The sequence below is a fragment of the Cherax quadricarinatus genome, chromosome 36 (genome assembly GCF_038502225.1).
Source record: "Cherax quadricarinatus isolate ZL_2023a chromosome 36, ASM3850222v1, whole genome shotgun sequence".
In the NCBI taxonomy this organism is placed as follows: domain Eukaryota; kingdom Metazoa; phylum Arthropoda; class Malacostraca; order Decapoda; family Parastacidae; genus Cherax; species Cherax quadricarinatus.
In genome coordinates, this window is record NC_091327.1 from 2,702,087 (window position 1) to 2,718,802 (window position 16,716).

The 16,716-nt window shown below is 42.0% G+C and overlaps 1 protein-coding gene across 2 annotated transcripts in view; it reads right to left on the bottom strand.

Moving 5' to 3' along the window:
• LOC128702282 (carboxypeptidase B) overlaps positions 1 to 16,716 on the bottom strand; it is a 130,402-nt gene that overhangs the window by 16,250 nt on the left and 97,436 nt on the right. Inside the window, exons 6-8 of one of the 2 annotated variants that reach the window (XM_070091667.1) lie at positions 8,456 to 8,582; positions 6,017 to 6,174; positions 5,671 to 5,755 (exon numbers count right to left, since the gene is read on the bottom strand). In XM_070091667.1, coding sequence (XP_069947768.1) covers positions 5,671 to 5,755; positions 6,017 to 6,174; positions 8,456 to 8,582 — 370 coding nt within the window. The remainder of the gene's footprint in view (positions 1 to 5,670; positions 5,756 to 6,016; positions 6,175 to 8,455; positions 8,583 to 16,716) is intronic. The other variant, XM_070091666.1, reaches the window with a different exon arrangement.

Consider the following 16,716-nt stretch of genomic DNA (forward strand, 5'->3'; position numbering starts at 1 on the left):
AACAAATCACCGTCATATGCAGCTATTGCCAAAATTCAATCTGATACAACAAAAATCCTTCAAGCTACAACACAACCATCCTCACCCAGCTTAGCACTCTCTGCTCTTCCCGACGCTGCCCCATCCAAGGTGCTCTACTGCATGATGTATGCCCACCTTGCCAATGCTGCTAATCCTGGCTCCTTCAACACAACAATCAACGAACTGTTTCGCCTCAACAAGTTAGAAGTGATCAAGGTCCCAGGACCGAAACGTTTTCTAATAAATATGTTATAGTGTTTGCTTACGTGTCTTTCTAAACCACACAACCAAATAACTGCTGCAGCATATGGGCGCCTGACAAACAAGAACAGCGTTTCGACACCTGAATAAGGAATCATTCAAGACTCCACACCGTGCACGTCAGGCCCATACTGGAGCACGCAGCACCAGCATGGAACCCACACCTGGTCATGCACGGCAAGAAATTAGATTAAGTGCCAAGGTTTGCAACAAGAGTAGTCCCGGAGCTAAGGGGTATGTCCAATGAGGAGAGGTTAAGGAAAACCAACCTGACGACACTGGAGGACAGGAGAGAGAGAGGGGGGGGCATAACGACATAAACAATACTGAGAGAAATTGACAGGATCGACAGGGACAGGATGTTTGAGAGATCGGACACAGCAACAAGGGGACAACTGGAAGTTGACAACTCAGATGAGTCACGGGGACTTTAGGAAGCATTTCCTCAGCCTCAGAGCTGTCAGGAAATGGAACAATCTGCAGAGTGATGCAGTGGAGGCAGGATGCATACACAACTTTAAGAAGAGATACACCAAAGCTCATGGGGCAGGGAGTGTGCGGACCCAGAAGCGACCAGCGAAACGGCGAAGCCAGCTGTGAATCGACCCCTGCAACCACAAATAGGCAAATACAAATAGGTGAGTACGCGCGCGCGCACACACACGCGCACACACACACACACACACACACACACACACACACACACACACACACACACACACACACACACACACACACACACACATACACACACACAAACACACACACTAAATAGTATTCGTCCAAGAAACGGTGTAAGAATGGGAAAAGGTAAGCAATAAGTTCCGTAAAGATCAGTATTGGGACCGGTACTGTTTCTGACAGCTATATGTGAATGACATACCAGAGAAGTCAGAAGAGAGAGAGAGAGATGTATCCCTGTTTTCTGATGTAAAAGTAATGAGAAAATAACTGAGAAGGATAAGGAAAATAGAAATGAACCTGGACTAACTACAAGACTGGCCAGACAAGTGGCTAAGAGCATAAGAAAGAACACTACAGCAGACCTACTGACCCACGCGAGGTTTGTCCAGTTCTCCTACCGGCTCAAGCCAACGCCCCAACCCAGTCAGGTCAGGTCACATTCACGGCATCTGACCTAGCAGCACAAGCCAATCAGGTCCAACTCACATCCACCCACAGTCACTATGTATCTAACCCATTTTTAAAACTACACAGCGTCTTAGCTTCTATGATGTGTGTGTGTGTGTGTGTGTGTGTGTGTGTGTGTGTGTGTGAGTGAGTGTGTATGTACTCACCTAATTATACTCAACTAATTGTGGTTGCAGGGGTCGAGACTCAGCTCCTGGCCCCGCCTCTTCACTGAGTGCTACTAGGTCCTCTCTCTCCCTGCTCCACGAGCTTTATCATACCTCATCTTAAAGCTATGTATGGTTCCTGCCTCCACTACCTCACTTGCCAGGCTATTCCACTTCATGACTATTTTATGACTGAAGAAATACTTCCTAATATCCCTATGACTCATCTTGGTCTTCAACTTTCAGCTGTGACCCCTTGTTTCTGTGTCCCATCTCTGGAACATCCTGTCTCTGTCCACCTTGTCTATTCCACGCAGTATTTTGTATGTTATCATGTCTCCCTTAACCCTCCTGTCCTCTAGTGTCGTCAGGCCAATTTCCCTTAACCTTTCTTCGTAGGACATTTCCCTTAGCTCTGAAACTAACCTTGTCGCAAATCTTTGCACTTTCTCGAATTTCTTGACGTGCTTGATCAAGTGTGGGTTCCAAACTGGTGCTGCATACTCCAGTATGGGCTTGATGTACACAGTGTACAGTGTCTTGAACGATTCCTTACTAAGGTATCGGAACGCTATTCTCAAGTTTGCCAGGCGCCCATATGCTGCATCAGTTATCTGGTTGATGTGTGCCACCGGAGATATGCTTGGTGTTATGATCACCCCAAGATCTCTCTCCTTGAGCGAGGTTTGCAGTCTTTGGCCACCTAGCCTGTTCTCTGTGTGCGGTCTTCTTTGCCCTTCTCTGATCTTCATGACTTTGCATTTGGCAGGGTTGAATTCAAGAACCCAGTTGCTGGACCACGTGTCCAGCCTGTTCAGGTCTCTTTGAAGTCCTGCCTCATCCTCATCTGATTTAATTCTCCTCATTAACTTCACATCATCTGTGAACAGGGACACCTGTTCGCAGTGTACTCACCTAGTTGTACTCACCTAGTTGAGGTTGCGGGGGTCGAGTCCGAGCTCCTGGCCCCGCCTCTTCACTGATCGCTACTAGGTCACTCTCCCTGAGCCGTGAGCTTTATCGTACCTCTGCTTAAAGCTATGTATGGATCCTGCCTCCACTACATCGCTTCCCAAACTATTCCACTTACTGACTACTCTGTGGCTGAAGAAATACTTCCTAACATCCCTGTGATTCATCTGTGTCTTTAGCTTCCAACTGTGTCCCCTTGTTACTGTGTCCAATCTCTGGAACATCCTGTTTTTGTCCACCTTGTCAATTCCTCTCAGTATTTTGTATGTCGTTATCATGTCCCCCCTATCTCTCCTGTCCTCCAGTGTCGTCAGGTTGATTTCCCTTAACCTCTCCTCGTAGGACATACCTCTTAGCTCTGGGACTAGTCTTGTTGCAAACCTTTGTGTGTGTGTGTGTGTGTGTGTGTGTGTGTGTGTGTGTGTGTGTGAGTGTGTGTGTGTGTGTGTGAGTGTGTGTGTGTGTGTGTGTGTGTGTGTGTATGTGTACTCACCTAATTGTACTCACCTAATTGTGGTTGCAGGGGTCGAGACTCAGCTCCTGGCCCCGCCTCTTCACTGATCGCTACTGGGTCCTCTCTCTCCCTGCTTCCTGAGCTGTATCATACCTCTTCTTAAAACTATGTATGGTTCCTGCCTCCACTACTTCACTTGCGAGGCTATTCCACTTCCTGACAACCCTATGACTGAAGAAATACTTCTTAACGTCCAAGTGACTCGTCTGAGTCTTCAGCTTCCAGTTGTGACCCCTTGTCCCTGTGTCCCCTCTCTGGAACATCCTATCTCTGTCCACCTTGTCTATTCCCCGCAGTATCTTGTATGTCGTTATCATGTGTCCCCTGACCCTTCTGTCCTCCAGTGTCGTCAGTCCGATTTCCCTTAACCTTTCCTCGTACGACATTCCCTTGAGCTCTGGGACTAGCCTTGTTGCAAACCTTTGTACTTTCTCTAACTTCTTGACGTGCTTGACCAGGTGTGGGTTCCAGACTGGTGCTGCATACTCCAGTATGGGCCTAACATACACAGTGTACAGTGTCTTGAACGATTCCTTATTAAGGTATCGGAACGCTATTCTCAGGTTTGCCAGGCGCCCGTATGCTGCAGCAGTTATTTGGTTGATGTGTGCCTCCGGTGATATGCTCGGTATTATGGTCACCCCAAGGTCTTTCTCCCTGAGTGAGGTCTGTAGTCTTTGTCCACCTAGCCTATACTCTGTCTGCGGTCTTCTTTGCCCCTCCCCAATCTTCATGACTTTGCATTTGGCTGGATTGAATTCGAGAAGCCAGTTACTGGACCACATGTCCAGCCTGTCCAGGTCTCTTTGCAGTCCTGCCTCATCCTCGTCCGATTTAAGTCTTCTCATCAACTTCACGTCATCTGCGAACAGGGACACTTCAGAGTCTATTCCTTCCATCATGTAGTTCACATATATCAAAAATAGCACTGGTCCTAGAACTGACCCCTGTGGGACCCCGCTCGTAACAGGCGCCCACTGTGATACCTCTTCAAGGTACCATGACTGGTTGCTGCCTCCCTGTCAGGTATTCCCTTATCCATTGCAGTGCCCTCCCTTTTACATGCGCCTGATCCTCCAGCTTCTGCACTAATCTCTTGTGGGGAACTGTGTCAAAGGCCTTCCTGCTGTCTAGGAAAACGCAATCTACCCACCCCTCTCTCTCGTGTCTTACTTCTGTTACCTTGTCATAAAACTCCAGGAGGTTTGTGATACAAGATTTGCCTTCCATGAACCCATGCTGGTTTTCATTTATAATCTTGTTCCTTTCCAGGTGTTCAACCACTCTCCTCCTGATAATCTTCTCCATGACTTTGCACACAATACATGTCAGAGACACAGGTCTGTAGTTTAGTGCCTCGTTTCTGTTTCCTTTCTTAAATATGGGAACTACATTAGCTGTCTTCCATTTCTCAGGTAGTTGCCCAGTTTCAAGGGATGTGTTGAAGATTGTGGTTAGAGGCACACACAGCATCTCTGCTCCTTCTCTAAGGACCCATGGGGAGATGTTGTCCGGTCCCATCGCCTTTGAGGTGTCAAGGTCACTTAAGAGCTTCTTCACCTCCTCCTCAGTTGTTCGTATGTCATCCAACACTTGTTGGTATATTCGCTCTTGATGTTCCCTTCTGTGCTGTCTTCCCACAGCCCTTCCTGTCTCTACTGTAAAAACTTCCTTAAATCTCCTGTTCAGCTCCTCACATACCTCCTGATCATTTCTTGTGAGTTCTCCACCTTCTGTCCTTAAACTGATCACCTGGTCTTTGACTGTTGTCTTCCTCCTGATGTGGCTATACAACAGTTTCGGGTCAGTCTTGATTCTCGATGCTATGTCATTTTCATACTGTGGCTGGGCCTCCCTCCTTACCTGTGCGTACTCATTCCTGGCTCTGCGACTGATCTCCCTATTTTCGTGTGTTCTCTGCCTTTTGTACTTTTTCCATTCTCTATTGCACTTTGTTTTTGCCTCCTTACAACGTCGGGTGTGTGCATGTGTGTGTATGTGTGTGTATGTGTGTGTATGTGTGTGTGTGTATGTGTGTGTGTGTGTATGTGTGTGTGTGTGTGTGTGTGTGTGTGTGTGTGTGTGTGTGTGTGTGTGTGTGTGTGTGTGTGTGTGTGTGTATATGTGTGTGTGCGTGTGTGAATGTCCGAGTAGCCCTCATAATCGTAAGGTAGAGTGTTATTTTTTATATTTTGAGGCACACATGGAATATATATATTTTACAAATATTCGGCTAGTATCTCCGTGTTTTCACCGATACTGATACTGATTACGTAAAACAAGTCGATACCCGCCGATTCCCATACCGATATTTTGGTTCATCCCTAGTATCCACTGTAAGAGTTTTTACTCCATTTTGCATACGTAAAATACGTACATATGTAAAACAATTCTGAATAACACTCACTTATCATAACCGTCTTGTTTTGGATATTTACAAAATTCGCATTCGCTTATATTAAATAAAACATTTAACATGAAATGCTGAGTGAAAATAACAATCGGAAAGTTAAGTATCTAGATAAATTGACATTCTGAAAGAAATATGAGTAAGTGCAATAGCAGTGACGACAAAACTTTTGGAAAAAAAGGAGAAAATCTTACATATGACGTCTGCGATGTTGCCATAGTTGTATTTAGTACCATGCACCGCCTCCAGGGCCCTGACGCTCACCCCGGCCACTCGGTACTGGAGGCCAGAAACAATATCATTACTCATCGTGATATAATACATGTGTAATTATTGCTTTACCAATGAATTAGTTCCGTCTATATATGATGCTGCCACTAGAAAGTCGAAAGAATATAAATATTCTTGCTGTCGTGTACCCAGACTCTTAACTGCTCTTTTTTAACTTGTCGAACATGATCAATAGATATTGTGATGCCTATTAACGGTTCTTACTCATTCGTTTTCTTCCAAACACCATAACTTTGTGACGGTCCTCACCTGTTCGTCATAATTGGCAGGCAGCTGCTCGGTGTAACCATATGGAGTCATCCAGAGCTGAGAGTAAGAATGAAGACTAAAGTACATTCTCACGTCTGGCAGAGCTTCAATGGAGCCTCGCACAGCCTGTGATTCTCTCTCAGAAAAGGCAGACTCTCCTGTGAAGGATTATAATTGTAGCTACATCTCAACATTCGCCTCCAGAAGGAAGACAGTGAAAATGTTGTTATGCAAATATTTGATACGATATTTTTTATTGTGTATTAAAATTAGCATAGAGGTTCAAGACATCTGTAATACGAAGAGAGGCACTGGTCAGAGAAATAGCAAACATGGAACTTAAACTAAAGGAATCTTACAGGAGTTAAGAAACTCGGGAAGAACTAAAAACCTAAATGAAATTGAAAGAAGCCCAAAATATTTCTTTTCTTATGCCATATCTAAGTCGAGAACAATATCCAGTATTGGGCCCCTACTTAGACGAGATTAGTCCTACACAGATGACAGCAAGGAAATGAGTGAGCTACTCAAGTCCCAGTATGACTCAGTTTTTATAAAGTGAGCCGCTAACCAGACTGAGAGTCGAAGACCTAAATGAATTTTTTATGAGCAAGACACAGGATCTGGTAGATTCAAAACTATCTGATATTATCCTGAAGCCAAATGACTTCGAAAAGGCGATAAATGACATGCCCATGCACTCTGCCCAAGGCCCAGACACATGGAACTCCGTGTTCATCAAGAACTTCAAGAAATCCTTATAATGTGCTATTAACATCCTATGGAGAAGGGACATGGACACAAATGTCGTCCCACAGCTGCTAGAAACAACAGACATAGCTCCATTCCACAAACGGAACAGTAAAGCAATAGCCAAGAACTACAGACCGAAAGCACTAACATTCCGTATCATAAAATTCTTTGAAAGGGTTCTAAGAAGCAAGATCGCCACTCATCTAGATACCCATCAGTGATACAACCCAAGGCAATATGAGTTTAGAACAGGTTGCTCCTGCCTGTCCCAATTACTGGACCACTAAGCCAAGGTCCTGAACGCTCTAGAAGACAAACAAATGCAGATGCAGTATACACAGACTTTGCCAAAGCCCATGACAAGTGTGGCCACGGTGTAACAGCGCACAAAATGCGTGATAAAAAAATAATAGGAAAAGTTGGAAGATGGATCTATAATTTCCTAACAAACAGAACACAAAGGGTAGTAGTAAACAGAGTAAATTCGGAGGCTGCTACTGTGAAAAGCTCTGTCCCACAAGGCACAGTACTCGCTCCCATTCTGTTCCTCATGCTCATATCTGACATAGACAAGGATGTCAGCCACAGCACCGTGTCTTCCTTCGCAGATGACACCCAAATTTGCATGACAGTGTCCTCCATTGAAGACACTGCAAGACTCCAGACGGACATCAACCAAATCTTTAAATGAGCAGCAGAAAACAATATGAAGTTTAATAATGAGAAATTTCAATTACTCCGATATGAAAAACGTGAAAAACTAACGCAAAAACCTGCAAGTGCTAATGTCAGAGGATCTTACTTTCAAAGACCACAACATTGTATCAATCGCATCTGCTAGAAAAATGACAGGATGGATAATGAAAGCCTTCAAAAATTGGGATGCCAAGCCCATGGTGACACTCTTCTAAGCTGGAATATTGCTGCATACTAACAGCACCTTTCAAGGCAGGTGAAATTGCTAACCTAGAAAATGTAGGAGTGCTTGAAGTTCCTTAAGCTGTACTCCCCAGAACGCAGTCGGGAGAGATACATGATTATATAAACCTGGAAAATCCTAGAGGGATTTGTATCTAACATGCACACGAAAATCACTCCCTATGAAAGCAAAAGACTCAGCAGACGATGCAACATCCCCCCCAATGAAAAGCAGGGGTGCCACTAGCACGATAAAGGACAACACAAAAAGTGTCAGGAGCCCAAGACTATTCAACTGCCTCCCAGTATACATAAGGGGCAATACCAATATACCCCTGGCTGTCTTCAAGAAGGCGCTGGACAGTACCTGACCAGCCGGGCTGTGTTTCGAACGTCGGGTTACGTGCGGCCAACAGTAACGTTACAGCTGGTTGATCAGGCTCTGATCAGCCATGAGGCCTGGTCACAGACCGGGCCGCGGGGGCGTTGATCCGTGAAACCCTCCCCAGGTATACTGCAGGTACGAACCTCAATCTGTCCTTGCTAACCCAAATAAGAATTTCCATAGCTCTGTCACTGTTTTCCTTTATGGATTATGTGTGTGAAGGGAAGAATGTTCATGTTATCCGACAAGCAATTCACTTTTATCTACAGCCTGATTAAAAAAATCACCTTTTCTTATTTTAATAAATTATCGTATTTATATAACGTATGGAGCAATGCTGTTAAAGTAAGTGGTAGTAGCGATAACTTAAATAAATTACTAACCACTGTACAAGTCAGAACATGGGTTGTTTGAACTCCCGGCTCCACCAAAGTCTGAGTCGAAGTTACGGTTGCAGTCGACGCCATGACACTCAGCGTTGGGTACGCGGTTCTTGCGCCATAGACGGTCCTGAAATGTACGACTCATGTCACCTTGTCTTCAACTCGTATTACCATTTTTTAGAAAAAAAAAAAGATTTGGCTATCCTTTTCATGGAATTCATTGTTTTATTTTTGGATATCTGTTCAAGGTGAGAGATACTGAATATTTATAACATTCAGGAAACATTAAAAAATGATTTGAATAACATTAAAAAATATTACAATAAAGAAACAACTTTAGGAATTAGGATAAGATTATTTGAAAATTTTCGGTTACCACTGCGACTGTTACAGGTAAATCAAATAACTCGTCTTCCAGCAACCGACAGACCAACACCAGGAAACCTCTGTCTCAGTCACCAATAATGAGGTAACCCTGATAACTTTTACTCCATAGACCTAGAGACAAGTAATACCGGTAAAGTCTGCCCCAACGACCATAAAAAGCAACGCCAACTGCTTCTGTCCTCGAGACCGAGAGATGTAGCCTCAATAGCTTCTGTCCTAGAGACCGAAAGAGTTATTTTCAATAAATATTGCTCTAGCGACGAAGAGAGGTAACCACAATAACCTTGACTCCTTCAACCAAGAGACGTAACCACAATAACCTTGACTCCTTCAACCAAGAGAGGTAACCACAATAACCTTGACTCCTTCAACCAAGAGAGGTAACCACAATAACCTTGACTCCTTCAACCAAGAGACGTAACCAAGAGAGGTAACAATAACCTTGACTCCTTCAACCAAGAGAGGTAACCACAATAACCTTGACTCCTTCAACCAAGAGAGGTAACCACAATAACCTTGACTCCTTCAACCAAGAGAGGTAACCACAATAACCTTGACTCCTTCAACCAAGAGAGGTAACCACAATAACCTTGACTCCTTCAACCAAGAGAGGTAACCACAATAACCTTGACTCCTTCAACCAAGAGAGGTAATCACAATAACCTTGACTCCAACAACCAAGAGAGGTAACCACAATAACCTTGACTCCTTCAACCAAGAGAGGTAACCACAATAACCTTGACTCCTTCAACCAAGAGACGTAACCACAATAACCTTGACTCCAACAACCAAGAGAGGTAACCACAATAACTGGCTCTAGCAACCAAGAGAGGTAACCACAATAACTGGCTCTAGCAACCAAGAGAGGTAACCCTAATAAATTCTGCTTAACAACCTCAATATCTTAGGACCCTAGTAATCTTTCCTTCCTATCATGAAGTTCTATAATACAGTGAAAAACGTACATTGTCTCGAAAATTATCTGTATATAACCTGTATATATCTGTATAATTATCAGTATTAACCATGCGAAATCTGGTCACCTCAAGTCATAAATACTTGAATCCTTAAAATCATGTGAATATGATGTCTGCAGTAATTCAAAGGTGGAAAAGATTTGTAACTTCTGAAGACACTGATGACCAGTCAATGCTTCGGTGACAGTTGAATCACCATCACCATCACTTGGATTCATTTTTGGAAATTGATTTAACGATAAAAGTAATACAATATATTACAAACTATTTAATATGTGGTGTATTATGGACAATACATGATATAGAAAATTGAAGTAAACTGGTCAACAGGATGAGTTGCTCAGATGTCTACTATAAAATAAGCTGGTTACTATCTGAAGAGAGCTAAATTATAACAGGTCGTGATAAATACAATAAAGCAATATTGAAATTTTAGAAATGTTGAGAATTAAGAAGACTTAAGAAAGAAAAGGCTTAGCTTACGTGTCTTTCATTACTCCATTAGACTGAATAACAGAAAACTGACAAGATGATAAGTGAGAAACTTGAGCAACACTTGGAAATCTTCATTCTGGAAACGTTTCTCCAACTAGTGGCTTCTTCAGTCCAGTACAGAGAAACGGGAGATGATGATTAGGAGTTGTGGTAATCAATTCTTCAGTCTGGGGTCGATGTGTTCTGTCAATAAATGTTGGTTAAAGTCCAGCATATTCACGAAGATGGAGCTTATTTACTGCAGACAGATGAGGTGGAGCATTGCGAGGCAGCGGAATTCTTCAACGCTTACCTAACGTATAGACCTGACCTACTTCCACTAGTGATGTTTTTCCTCTGGTGACTCCGCCTACCACTGCTATACCTCATCTGTCTGCAGTATATAAGCTTCATCTCCGCGAATACTGCACTAATATCATGATTGATGGACTGAACACATCGGCTCCATCTGGGGGACTGATTACCTAAACTCTTCATATTCCCCGGTTTCTCTGCGCTGGACTGAGGAAGCCACTGGTTGGAGAAATGTTTCCAGAATAAAGATTCCCAAGTGTTGCACAAGTGTTTTAGTAATCACAGAATAACAGTAATCTAAACTTGCCAGAAAATGGGTTTTAACAGAAGTTATTCTAAAGGAAACAAATTAATTTGCAAAATTGTTTTCATTGAATCTAAGTTAAATTCTTTTAACATGCAAGTTCTGTAGAATTATTAATTTCATCGTTTTCTTCACTTAAGTTACAGCTTTTCAAATAATTTAGACTCAATGAGTGATTGAGTTTTTGCCAGGATGATTTCTGATAAATGAAACAACTTCCTACATGTGAAAGTTAAGACACATGTGCAACATCTGGATATCTTTATTGTAGACGTTTCGCCATCCAGTGGCTTTATCAATACAGATTCTAGGACATAATAGGAAGACAGTAGAACTATATACAAAAGATGAGGTAATCAGTCCCTCAGCCTTGGAGTTAGTGTTCACAGCATCGTGGTGGAGGAGAATCTGTATTGATAAAGCCACTGGATGGCGAAACGTCTACAATAAAGATATCCAGATGATATGATGTTGCTACGGGAAGAAGAAAAAGTCTAAGACTCTTTTCACTCTCCTTTCCCTCTAACTAACAACTTTGCCAGGATCAGTGATAGAAGACGCACCACAAATATCCCACTGGACCATCAATGAAAAATGTTTATAGAAGTTTAACATACACAACTAATTATACTGCTACGATTTCTTCCACTATTGTCACCACAAAGTAACAGTGATGTCTTGACTGGTCATGACTGTTGGGGGATAATCCCAGACTGGTGATAATTTACCCCACTCTGGTTATGACTTCCTTGTTGCGGAAGATGACTTACTCGTGAATGATAATGACTTACCAGTGATTGATGATGACTTACCCGTGGCTAGTGATTTCTTACCCATGACATGTAGTTACTTACCCTTGACGGATAATGACTCACCCATGACTGTTGATGGCAAAGGCATAATTGATGATGATTTACTGAGGACCGGAGGTAATTTATCTATTTATGACTTATTCACAATTGATAATAACTTACCTCTGACTGATAAAGGCTTCATGACTTGTGGAGACTTACTTAACATATTTGTAATTAAACTACCGTAAGTGTTCGCCTCAGTGATACTACTCCACTTATTGGTCTCGGTTAGGTTTGGTTAGGTTGGATTGCTTTATTAAATTTACTTATCAAAATACAGTTTTTTTTCTTATTTGTCAAGAGTATGACTGTTTTTATTGAAAAACTTTCTTAAAATAAATTAAGTAAATAACATTTAACAATTTTCCCCGTGGAATAGATAGCATTGAAAAAAGTAGACTATTTTGTTTTAATCCGCCTAAATAACAATGTCACTTTCAAACAGGGTTTGCAGCCCATTTGTAAGTTAGGTTAGTTAGGTAAGTTAGGTTAGGTAAGTTAGGTAAGTTAGGTTAGGTAAGTTAGGTAAGTTAGGTTAGGTTGGGCTAGATAGGCTACCTCTGACTGGTGATGACTTGCTGATGCATGGTTATGATTTACGTATAAACAGTGTTGACTATTACGAAGACAAGGGGTACATTAAAGGCCTGTAGCACCTGATCGTAAAACTAAGTCAACAAAACAAGGCAATCAGCAGGCCAGAGCAGGAACAAGGCAGACACAGCAGAGGTAGATTTCTTTAGACATGAATTCCTTCAATACTTCTTTACAATATTAATATATAAAGATATAATATTATGCAATAGTGCAACAAAGAGCCACTCTTGGAATGAGTAGAAACGACGTGTGTCTGTGGACGTCTGCCACCCAGCCAATTGTGACGTCACCTTGGCTGAAGTAGTGCTGGGGGCCCCAGAACTGCTACACTCTTAACTGATATTTCACTAGTTCAGAGGGAATGCCAAATGGTTGTGTGACGAAAGTCAAATAAAATGTAAAATACTTGGCTCACGCCAGAATGACTAAAATATTACTGACGTTGACTTAGTCATGGCTAATAATGATTATACCATAAATAGGAAAGACTAACTATAGATGGTGATGGCACATACTTCATTAACCATTTGTTGGAGAATAGTAACTTTAACCAATTGCTGGAGATGACTTACCAATGAATGATGATGACTTCCCCATGAATGATGATGACTTACCCATGAATGATGATGACTTACCCATGAATGATGATGACTTACCCATGATATGTAGTAGGTGAGGCGGTGAGAGAAGCCACCCCAAACAAGAGAGTGAAGACAATCTTCATTGTTGTGTCGTGTTGTCAAACAGAAGCAACAAGTGCGGGAGAGGAGTTACTTGTACATGCTTATATAGTCTGAGCCAGAGTGGGCGGTACTATCTTCTGTCCTGCTTACTGTCGCACCACCAGTCACCCATCATTGTACCACCAGTTACCCATACTTGCACCACTAGTCATCGATTCTTGCACAACCAGTCACCCATCCTTGCACCACCAGTCACCCATCCTTGCACCACCAGTCATCGATTCTTGCACAACCAGTCACCCATCCTTGCACCACCAGTCACCCTTCATTGAACGACCAGTCACCCATCCTTGTACGACAAGTTATTCATCCCTGCACCACCAGTCACCCATTCCTGCACCACCAGTCACCCATCCTTGCAACACAAGTCATTCATTATTGCACCAGCAGTCACCCATCTTTGTACCACCAGTCACCCATCCTTCCAATACCAATCACTCATCCTTGTTGCACCAGTCACCCATCCTTCCAACATCAGTCACCCATCCTTGCAACACCAGTCACCAATCCTTGCACCACCAGTCACCCATCCTTGCACCACCAGTCACCCATCCTTGCACCACCAGTCACCCATCCTTGCACCACCAGTCACCCATCCTTGCACCACCAGTCACCCATCCTTGCACCAACCAGTCAACCATCCTTGCACCACCAGTCACCCATCCTTGCACCACCAGTCACCCATCCTTGCACCACCAGTCACCCATCCTTGCACCAACCAGTCACCCATCCTTGCAACACCAGTCACCCATGTTTTTACCATTATTCATAACCACTTTAGTACTACAAGTCATAACCATTCTAGTACTATCTCTCACAACAATTCTAGTACTACCAGTCATGACTACTAGTACTAACAGTTATAACTATTCAAGTACTACCAGTCATAACTATTCTAGCACTTTCAGATATAACTATTTTAGCACTACCAGTCATAACGATTCTAGTACTAATATAATAACCATTCTAGTACTACCAGTCATAAGTATGCTAGTAACACCAGTCATAACTATTCTAGTACGATCACTCATAACTATTCAAGTACTACCAGTCGAACTACTTTAGCACTACCAGTCATTACTATTTCAGCACTACTAGTCATAAGTATTCTAGTACTACCAGTCATAACTATTCTAGTATGACCACTCATAACTATTCAAGCACTACCAGTCAAAACTACTTGAGCAATACCAGTAATAACAATTCATGCACTACCAGTCATAACTATTTTTGCACTACCAGTAATAACTATTACAGTACTATCAGTCATAACTATTCTATCACTACTAGTTTTAGCTATTCTAGTACTACGAGTCATAAATATTATAGCACTACCAGTCGTAACTATTCTAACACTACTAGTCATAAATGTTCTAGGACTACCATACATAACTCTTCTAGCACTGACAGGCCTAACTATTCATGCACTACCCGTCATAACTACTGTAGCACTCCCAGTTGTAACTATTCTAGTACTACCAGTCATAACTATTGTAGCACTCCCAGTCGTAACTATTCTAGTACTACCAGTCATAACTATTCTAGCACAAACGGTTTTAACTCTTCTAATACTACCAGTCATAACTATTCTAGCACTACCAGTTATAACTATTCTAGCACTACCAGTTATAACTATTCTAGTACTACCAGTCATAACTATTCTAGCACTACTAGTCATAACTGTTGTAACACTACCAGTCATAACTATTCAAGCATCACCACTCATAATTTTCCGTAGGTTGATCGCTAGCTCACTCATTTTACACACTGAGGTCCGGAGATCGACTCTCCGGTACTGCTGGAAAATTTTAGAACGTGTTTCCATAAGACACCTGCTGTCCCTGTTCGTCCATCAGTAAAATGGGTACCTGGGTGTTAGTTGACTGGTGTGGGTCGCATCCTGGGACAAAACTGAACTAATTTGCCCGGAATGCTCTGCATAACAAGGGGCTTTCTTTACAGTAATATGTCATTGATGTTAACTAGGACTATATACCTTGTACATATACTTGTAGAAAATAAATATGTTATTATTATTATTATTATTATTATTATTATTATTATTGGATCACTAGTTGTAACTAGTTTAGTACTTCCAGTCATTATTATTCTAACACTACCAGTTATAATCATTCTATCGCTATCAGTTATAATCTTTCTAGGATTACCAGTTACGACTATTTTAGGACTTCCAATCAAACTTTAACTAATGTTTCCTTGCGATGCATGGCAACCCACTTGACAATTTTATCGTTCTCAATTCTAAATATGTTTTCATTGGGTTGTCTATCCCAACTAACCTAATCTAAAATTATCTAATAGGCTAACATAGTTTAACCACACCTTAGCTAACAAAACTTACCCTAACGTTACCTAAACTAACCAAACCTAATTTAATCTTTCTAAATGTTAATTAATCATACCTAACCTAATTTAATCTAACCTAATCAAACATAAACCTACCAAATACAGATATAACTTAACCTTACTTAACGTGATCTAACCTAACCTACCCAAACCAAAAATTTACCCTAATCAAACCTGATCAAACATATCCTAACAGAACCTGACCTAATCTAACCTAAACCAAACTAATCTAGCGTAACCGGACCTAACCTAACCTAACCTAACCTAACTTAACGTAGCATAACATAATATAATTTCCAATAAACATAAATTATTTGTTAGTTTAAAGGAAGCACTTAATCTCCATTTCATCTCTACCTTCACTGCCTATCTTCCTCTCTTGTTTACCTTCACTGTATCCATCTCTTGTTTACCTTCACTACCTCCAGCTCTTGTTTACCTTCACTACCTCCATCTCTTGTTTACTTTCACTGTCTCCATCTCTTGTTTACCTTCACTGTCTGTCTCCCTCTCTTATCTACTTTCACTCTCTCCATCTCTTGTTTACCTTCTCTGTGTCCCTCTCTTGTCGGCCTTCACTCTCTGTCTCCTTCTCTTCGTTACCTTCTCTCTCTGTCTCGTTCCCTTTTCTGCCTTCACTCTCTGTCTCACTCCTTTTTCTGCCTTGTCTCTCTGTTTCACTCCCTTTCTGCCTTCACTCTCTGCCTCACTCTTTTATCTGCCTCCACACTATCCTCTCACTCTCTTCTTTGTTTCCACTCTTGCTATTGGTCTACTCTCTATCTTCATTCTCGTGATTGGTCTACTCTTTACCTCCACTCTCATGTCTGGCTCCGCTCTCTGTCTCACACTCCTGGCTCTCTACTCTTTGTTCCACTCTCCTGCTTGTCTCCACTCTTTCTCTCTCGTGTCTACCTCCACTTTCTGTACCACTTTGAAGCCGTCTTCCACTCTCAGTTTCATTGTGTTTTATGTCTCATTTCTCTGTTTACCCTCGGGCCTTACATCATTTTCCGTCTCATCTCCTGCTTGTCTCCTACCACTCAGCTGCTCTGGGGTAGGTTCTGTGCTGCTTTCATTAAGTCAGCAACACATTTCTTCGCTATTTTTCTACGTAGAGATCAGTACATAACCACATTTTGTATTTTATACATGCAAGGAGCTGTTTGAAGGAAAGGTTGATAAGTTTAAGGCATCGTTCAATAATTAAGATGAATGTATTGCTTTTCTTGCAGCACTAAAC